Source organism: Leptodactylus fuscus, chromosome 5 (assembly GCF_031893055.1).
Source record: "Leptodactylus fuscus isolate aLepFus1 chromosome 5, aLepFus1.hap2, whole genome shotgun sequence".
NCBI classification, from domain to species: Eukaryota; Metazoa; Chordata; class Amphibia; order Anura; family Leptodactylidae; genus Leptodactylus; species Leptodactylus fuscus.
In genome coordinates this window covers 52,970,997-52,979,835 of record NC_134269.1, presented here as the reverse complement: position 1 = coordinate 52,979,835, position 8,839 = coordinate 52,970,997, and the positions used below count along the sequence as shown (strand labels likewise).

Here is an 8,839-nt window from a genome sequence, read left to right as displayed (position 1 = left end):
GCAGTCGGCTCTGCCATCGGGCGGCAGGCAGAGCCGAGTGCACATGCTGGCAGCCACTTTTTGGGGCTGTTTACGCAAGCATGTGCAGTACGCTCTGTACTCCATAGAACTACAGGAGCATACTGCGCTGGAGAGAGTTCTCTCACAGCATTGGGGACGCCCCCAGTGCTGTTTGAGCGCTGAGGCCTGCCCCCAGTGCTGCGAGAGAACTCATTTGTATACTCACGAAAAATGGATTTTTAACTGAACGGTGGGGCGAAGAAGACATCTAAAGATATGAGAAGAATAGCCTTTCTTAAGGCTATTCCGATGTGTCAACAAGAAAAAAAAAAGTTTTAAATGGTAGAATGCCTTTAAATACAGAAGAAGCCGACGGAAGAAGATATCGCGGGGAGGCGTGCCAGAAGACAGAGCCAGGAGAGTTTTCTCACAGCACTAGGGGTGCCCCCCAGTGCTGTGAGAAAACTCATTTGCATACCGAAGGAAATCGGGATATCTACAGAATGGCGGCACGGAGAAGACATCTAAAGGTAGGAGAAGAATAGCCTTTCTTAAAGAGGAGCTTTCATGGTTTGGGGCACATGCAGTTTTATATACTGCTGGAAAGCCGACAGTGTGCTGAGTTCAGCGCACTGTCGGTTTTCCCAATCTGTGTCCCAGGTGAAGAGCTAGTGGTGCCGGTACTGTAGCTCTTTACAGTCAGAAGGGACTGTCAGGAACGTCCTTCTCCACAGCAGCGCCTATAGTGCTGTACAGTGTGAGTGGGGAGGAACGCCCCCTCCCCTCCTGATAATACTCATCTATGGACGTGCACTGTGAGCAGAGGGAGGAGGCGTCCTTCCCCGCTCACACTGTACAGCGCGATAGGCGCTGCTGTGGAGAAGGACATTCCTGACAGACTGTCAGAAACGCCCTTCTGACTGTGAAGAGCTACAGTACCGGCACCGATAGCTCTTCACCCGGGACACAGATCAGGAAAGCCGACAATGAACTGAACTCAGCGCACGGCTTTCCAGCAGTATATAAAACCGCATGTGCCCCAAAACATGAAAGGTCCTCTTTAAGGCTATTCCTATGTGTTAGGGAGAAAAAATGGGATTCAAATGATTGAATCCCTTTAAATGGGACAATATACTGCTGAAGCCACATTGAGAGGGACAGTATACTGTAATGGCCACAATAAGGGAGCATTATACTGTAGGGACTACATAGGGACCTTATCCCGGTTTAGGAGGTGTGTGCGGCACTGCACAACTGTCAGGTATACGCGCACACCTGTATTGTCCAGTTGGCAGCCCTGTTGATTATACACCAGCCATATCTGGCCATTGAGCCCATATAATACCAGTGCCAGTGGTCGGAGTACTTACAATGGAGGTTAGAAATGACACTACTTTGTAGCCAGCCATGACTGGATTGTGCAGATGATGGTAGAGACAGCATGTGTCAGACCTCAGGTCGCCTCAGGTGAGGGGCACTCTGCAGCTGTCGCCATAGCTCGGCCTGTAGTAGTCAGTATCCGCTGGAGGGCGCTGTATTCTGCACACACATCTCTTCTACACACTGTAGTAAGTGGCAGCAGCGAGTACCGGAGTCTCCTCTCCTCCTCCTCCCCCTCCTCCTCCTCCTGCTCCCTCATTCCCACCTCTTGCTGTGCCCCTCCCGTGACGTCACCGGCCGGCAGCTCCTGCGCACTGACTTGTACATCACCCCCGGGAGGGCGCAGGCTGCCCGGGGAAGGGCTGGCACTGGATACCCGGCGTGATGAGGCTGAGCTGAGGCGGCTCCAGAATGGAGAGTGCACTGCTGTGCGATGATGAGATCTGTAAGTGAGGGGCATGGATGCCGGGGGTGGCATTAGTAGAAGGCACCTGAGCTGACATCCCTGGCACCTCCAGCTGCTGACCATTGTGGTGTTGTAGCTGCCATAGCCCGTCATGTTACAACTATTATATCCAGCAACAATGCCAGGAAGGAAGGGCAGAGCCGGGTGAGGGGATGCAGAGCCTGCTATAGGGGGCACATGGGGCAGCGCTTATATCTATGCCCTCTGCTGTCTTATATGGCCAGGGCTACAGGCTCCAACAGTGTCTGCGATTTCTCTGCAACTTGCTGCTTGTGACTATTGTAGGGGTTTGATATGTAAAACTTGCAGATATGTCACATACAAGTCACTGTGGCTCCCAACTTACATTGAGGGCTATGCCGGTAAACCTGTGACCGAAAATCCTACAGATTTGGATTTTTAGCCATGTCGCAGCCTTGTTATGTTGCAATGAAAGACATTTATTAAGGTATTTGCTCCCCTTTAGTCTAAGATTGGGGACTTTTTCTGCCCTGCGCCATATTTATGACTCTTTTGCGCCTTTTTCCAGGTGTTATGTCGCTCTCGCCATTTTGCTTTTTGTCATTGGTAAAATGAATGTAGCTTATAAAGACGAGTCTAAGATAACTAAGACGTGCACAAGATTTAACAAGGTGGCGCGTCTACGTCATAAATAGACACCCCGGTAAAACTAGTCCAAAAAGCGCACCTGCGAGACATACAGAGAATACGAGGGGCAGGTTATACATAATCTTCATTTACTATTGGTCTCATATACAGAGGCACTGTGTAGCTTTTTTGGGACAGATTTATGAAAGCTAGTTCTTGAAAGTCACTATGTCGCCCACCTTGCATTGAGGGCTATTCTGTCTGGCGCAACCAAATATTTTACTGATTTGGATTTTTGACATATTGCCATATTGTTATGTTACATGTTACAAATACATCTGATCGTTCCTGACAAATGTTTCTATGTAACTCTCGCCTTATTGGGGTGTGCCAGTTGCCCATGGTTGTTATAAACCTAGACCATGACACCAGAACGTCGTATCACCTCACCACTCTATCACTAAGTGAATGGAGTTGCGTTGCGATCCCAAGGGTGCTGTGACTCAAATCTTTTTGCGACTAGTACTTGCAGTTGCAGTATTCTTGGGTTCACAGTGTGATTCCATTCACTTACATTAGTGAAGCAGTGACAGGGCAATATGACGATCTTTGTTCACACAAAGGTAGTGGCAGCCAACTCACCCTTGCCATGGACTACTTGGCGACTGACAATATGTTGCGCTAATACCTCACAACTAATGATAGTGAGTTCGAGCTACTTGTGCAGCGTATTAGTCAACAGTTATAAAACCCTGCTGGATTTCCACATTCACTGCCAATAGTTGCGACCTGCAGTTTTTGTGATTTTAAGGTTTTGTGGCAACCGGTCACCGTGCAGCTGTAGTCTCATCCTATTCAAAGGAGACTGGAAGAGGTGCAGTCTGTATGTCTAAGGATCTGTTCAGACAGGTTTTGTCTGTGATTGCTGTATATATAAGGTTTAGTTTGTGATTTTTGTGCGCTGACTCTAATTGTAAAAAAACCCAAAAACACATGCTATGTTGTTTATTGTGCTGAATACTTCCATAGCCAAAGCAGTGTAATATTGCTTTGCTAAATATAGATGTACCAGAGTTAAGGGGCGTTCACACTTACACCGCTGTGCGCCCTGTGTCAGTCCACCAGGTTTCTGTCCTAAGCCCTGGAGAAACTGGATAGGAGACGGCTTCCCTGCAGTCAGTTTTAAAACCCATTCATTTCAATGGGTTTTAAAAGCAATCTGCCGTTGTCCGTCTGCAGCCTCTCCAAGGGAAAGTCCTGCATGTCCAACTTTGTATCCGTGCAAAAAAAACCACGGTTTCCCCACGGGGAGACCGCATACGGACACCGGCGGTTTGCTTTAAAAAAAACCCATTCAAATGAATGAGTTTTAAAACTGACCGCCAAGAAGCCGTCCCATATATATTTGCTCTGGGGAATATGATGGATACTCGGCGGGCAGACATGAGCGGAAGAGTGAATGCCCCCTTAACTCAAACTTCTGCAATTGGTTAAACTGCTGCCGCGTGATGTCTTTATACATATACTCCTCTGAGCAGTGGCGTAACTAGGAATGGCGGGGCCCCGTGGCGAACTTTTGTCATGCCCCCCCCTTCCTGACCGACACCGACGACCTTAACCGTTCTTAAGAGAACATTAAAAAGAGAAATGAATAAGTGACTTATCACTAGCTTAAAAAAAAAAAATATTATTATACTGAAATTCTACATTACAAGAAATGTCATCTTTTCAGACCCCAGAGTATAATAAACGACCCGGGGGGATACAAACATAGAAAAAAAAAAAAAAACACTGTTACTTACCTATCTCTGGCTCCCCTGCAGTCCTCGGCAATCTTTAATGACGTATGGATGTCACATGACCCGGGACGCAGGTCCTGGTCATGTGACATGAGACAACTATGCCCGATGCGTATACGGAGCATGGAGAGGTAAATAATACTGTTTATTTTGTTCTCTTACCTCTCCCGGGCCTCTGATCATTATACTCGGGGGTCTGAAAAGACCCCCGAGTATAATAGTACTTGGGGGGCCCGCGGCGTCACTGCCAGGATCAGTAAGTAAATAGGGCTCGTTACCGGCTGGAGTAACTCCAGCCGGTAACGGCCTATAAAGAAAAAAAACCTGCAGGGGTAACGGTTGCCACCGGGCCCCTAATGTCCTGGGCCCTGTGGCAGCTGCTATCCCTGCTACCTCGGTAGTTACGCCACTGCCCCTGAGCCTCCTAATGTTGGCCTGACAAAGACATCCGATAGATGGTGAAACGCGTTGCCTTACATTGTGACTGTGGAGTTTTTTATGTGGACTAAATGATATTTATTATCACTGAGCTTCCGACTCTCTGATTTTCCTACCCCCCTCCCACTTTTTATTCTTTATTACTCTATGTTTATTACCACCGTCTGGTTGGACATGTGGTCCTGGGGCTGAGCTGCGGCTTTAACCTATATTAACTTGTATACCCCACCTTTTGGCTCTTGTGATGCTATTCAGTAATACAATCCACTTCCAGCTGATACGCCACTGTGGTCCTATCTTTTTCTTATCTTATTCAGTGTGATATGTTGTCACAGTTGTTGTAGCATGTTGATATGCAGACCAAATTCTGTGGAATACCTTCTGTGAAAACCTAATTAACCCCTTTCTGCTGGTGACATTTTTTGATATATGTTTTTGACTCCCTGCCTCCCAAACCCCACAACCTGTTTATTTTTCCGTTCACAGAGCCATATGAGGGCTTAATGTCCGTGGCACAAATTATTCCTCATAATGGTACCATTTATTATTCTGTATAATGTGCTAGGAAGCTGGAAAAAATTCAGAATGGGGTAGATTCCAAGAAAAAGTGCATTTCTGAGTCCATTTACGGACTTCGTTTTTACAGCGTTCACTTTGCAGCCAAAATGACATGTTACTTGTAATTTATGTTTTGGTACGGTTCTGGGGAAGCCAAATTTATACATATAACAATAATCCAAAACTTTGAAAAAAAAAAAAAAATTCCTTAAAGTCATTTTCTGACACCAGTAACTTTTTTTTGTATTGATATGCAAATCATTTCCTTAGGACTTCATAACTGTTTGCTTCTTTTCCTCACAGATATGTGATACCATTTACCGGTACACACAGAAAAACCAAAAATGAAATGTTATAGGGTTAAACATTAGTGACTATGTATACATATGTATTCACTTGTATTAGTAGTTTATTCTCATAGAATAGGCCTCATCATAGGCCTGCTTCTTGGTGTTACTATCCTAAGGGGGCGTTCACACAAGCATCGATGTCCGACAGCTACTGTCCGACGCTAATGCAAAATTTTAGCATCGGACATTAGTTGTGTCCGTTTGCAATTTGCATGATTTTATACGTGACATCATGTAGTGTCTGTGGGTGTCCTTACGGATTTAGCTGTCCGCTTGAAAAATCGGACATCTTTGTAAACGGACGCTTAAGGACACCCACGGACACTACATGATGTCCCATTTAAAATCATGCAAATTGCAAATGGACACAGCTAATGACCGATGCTAAAATCTTGCGTGCACATTAGCATCGGACACTAGCTGTCAGACACCGATGCTAGTGTGAACCCTGCTTTACTGTTGTTTCTATTTTATCTTTGGACTTTTTCATAAAACATTTATAAACAAAATAAACCCATAAACCCAAGAGCACAATCGGGAATAAGGTTTACAATATTCCCATAAACCACCCACTTAGGCCCTTGAGCAAATTCAAAGGGTTGAAAATAGAAAAGATATTTCACCAACTATCCTTGTTGATATTGTTCTTCTAATTTATTCCGCAGTTCCTTAAAGAGATCCTATAATTAAAAGTCATTTTTTTCTGGGTACCACGTAGGAATAGCCTTAAGAAAGGCTATTCGTCTCCTACCTTTCGCTGCCTTCTCTGCGCCCCCGTTTGCCTGCAATCCTGGTTCTTTTCAGTATGCAAAGGAGTTCTTTCGCAGCATTGGGGGCGGTCCTCCGCACTCAGACAACAATGCTGCGAGAGAACTCGCTCTAGCGCCACCTCCATCTTCGTCAGGAACGTCATCTTCACTGTCTTCTTTCGGCTGGTTCAAAGTGAAACGCATGTTCAAGTCGGCTCTGCCCGCGGGGCGCAAGCAGAGTTGACTTCACATGCGAGTGGCCATTTTTTTGGTGGCTGGCTGCATATGCGTGCATACGCAGTAAGCTCCTGTAGGTCTGTTCCAGAGAACAGCGCCCTGACAGATTGCCTTTGAGGCCATGGCTTCATGTTGCCAACAAGCAAAGTTATGGCTGTGGCGGAAAATGCATTGGTAAAAAATGCTGCGTTTTACATTTCCTGCAAAGGGAATAGAATTCCCTTGGCCAACCATGAATTAAGACCATGGGGAGCACGTGGAGGTGACCTGTGTTCCGCCCGTACTTCCGCTTGTTTCATTAAATGGATAGCACACTGACCACGGCCACGGTCATCTGCATGGAGCCTAAAGTTAACGCCAAAGATTGCGGAAACACTGCGTTTTTTGTTGCAGATTTTGTTGCGTTTTTTTTTCTTTTTTTATAAATTCTTTACTTATAAACAAACAAAATGTTAGCCAAACAAAATGGATATACAGCAAGGCCGAGGAACCCCGGCCCATAACAGCAAGGTATACAAATTAACACGTCCACGGAACAAGCATCTAGCACATTAACGAAAGCCCAAGGGCAGACATAGAGGACAAAGACTGAGAGAAGAACAAAAGCAGTGGAGAAGGAAAAAGGGGGAAGAAAAAAAAAAGCGGGGGGGGGGGGGGGAGAGGTATCGGGGAACAGCTCCAGCCAGGCAACCAGCAATCACCACTCAGGCCACAGTTCCTACGGGTAACTTGGAAGAGAATCTATGGGGTCCAAGTCTCCACACAATCCTCTCGTGCAGGTGTCTATCAAAAGAAGGGATTTAGGCCGGGTGATGAGGAAGTACGACAGTAACAAAGAGGAACCTACCCGAAGCAACCATGGAAGCTGCAGTAAACTACCAGGTGACTGAACAGTTAAGTAGTACACTGACCCCTCCGGACTTAGAATTGAAGCAACAACTATGATACGAAGCAAGAGACCAAGGGGACGATAGGACAAGGGCCAAACCTACCCTAAAATGCATTTCTGGAATAGAGGCTATGCGGATCCTCATACCCCATAGTAGTCGAAACAAAGAGGAACGCATCCCTGGAGTAGTCAGGACCAATAACGTGAATGGAAGCAAAGGCTAGAGAGACCATGGTCAACAGCAGGAGCGGCGGGGGGGGGGGGGGGGGAGAGGTCAGGAGAGGAGAGGAAACAAGGCGAACTAAGGAAAGGAAAAACAAACCCACCAATAAACCAGACAAGACGAGAAGCAAAAAGCAGTTCCAGCTCCAGGTAATCCGGGCCGGACAACAGAAAACAGTGGGAAATTTCCCACTTAAGCAGGTCTAACGGGCACACTGCAGTACACCCCCAAAGAGCTGCAAAACCTAACCAATCGGGGGAGAGGCACAGAGTTGGAGCAGAACAGAACAAACACAAACTATTCCTAACATAGCGCTACCCGTACCCCGAGCAGCAACATGGAATGCCGTCAAGGCACAAGAGCAACATCAAGACGGGGATCTGAGCCCTCCACACACCCCGGGCGGGGCCAACCCCAGCAAATCAAAATGGCAGAGAAGAGGATAGGATGAACCGAAGCTACCAGCCACGGTGGACCCCACCCGAGGAGGAGGGGAAGCGGGGAACTCCACGGGGGGCTGCTGGGTATGAGACCCTCAGCAGCCGCCCACAGGGCAAAACACTTAGAACCTGGAAAAAAGGCATAAAACACAAATAACACCGTTAAAGGCATTAAAGGAACCAGTAAGAGCACAAGTCCCAAGGAAGGCAACAGCTACAGAGAGACTCTAAGGAGGGGCCTGTAGAGAGTCAGCAGCCCGATTCTGCCGCCACGGCAAAAAAAAGGAGGGGGAGCGATTGGCACTCGCAGCAGATGGGAGAGGGTAATCCAGCCAGTCCGGAAGATGAAGATCGGGTAAGTCCAGGAAGTGAGCCAAAGCAGAGGCCTGGTCAGGAGAGTGAAGAGCGAACACCGTTCCATTACGGCGGACTTGGAGGTGAAAGGGGTGACACCATCTGTAGGTGGCTCCAGCATCCAGAATCAGCTGCAGGATAGGCTGGAGAAGATGCCGCATAGCCAAGGTCCAGCGGGAGACATCAGGGAGAAGTTGAATTGGGAACTTTTGGAAGGAAACCAGACCATGACGCCAGGCAGCCTGTAAAATGTCGGACTTTTCCTTGAAAAAATGTACTTTACAGAGAACGTCTCGAGGTCCAGAGGCGGGCGTCTTGCGTACGCCCAGTACGCGATTAATGCGATCAATATTAATCTCCATGTCGAT

At 47.1% G+C, this 8,839-nt stretch overlaps 1 protein-coding gene across 1 annotated transcript in view; it reads left to right on the top strand.

Moving 5' to 3' along the window:
* The first annotated feature begins 1,698 nt into the window (after positions 1-1,698).
* ANKDD1A (ankyrin repeat and death domain containing 1A) overlaps positions 1,699-8,839 on the top strand; it is a 41,187-nt gene continuing 34,046 nt past the window's right edge. The window contains exon 1 of the mRNA XM_075276173.1: positions 1,699-1,825. Coding sequence (XP_075132274.1) covers positions 1,792-1,825 — 34 coding nt within the window. The 5' untranslated portion in view covers positions 1,699-1,791. The remainder of the gene's footprint in view (positions 1,826-8,839) is intronic.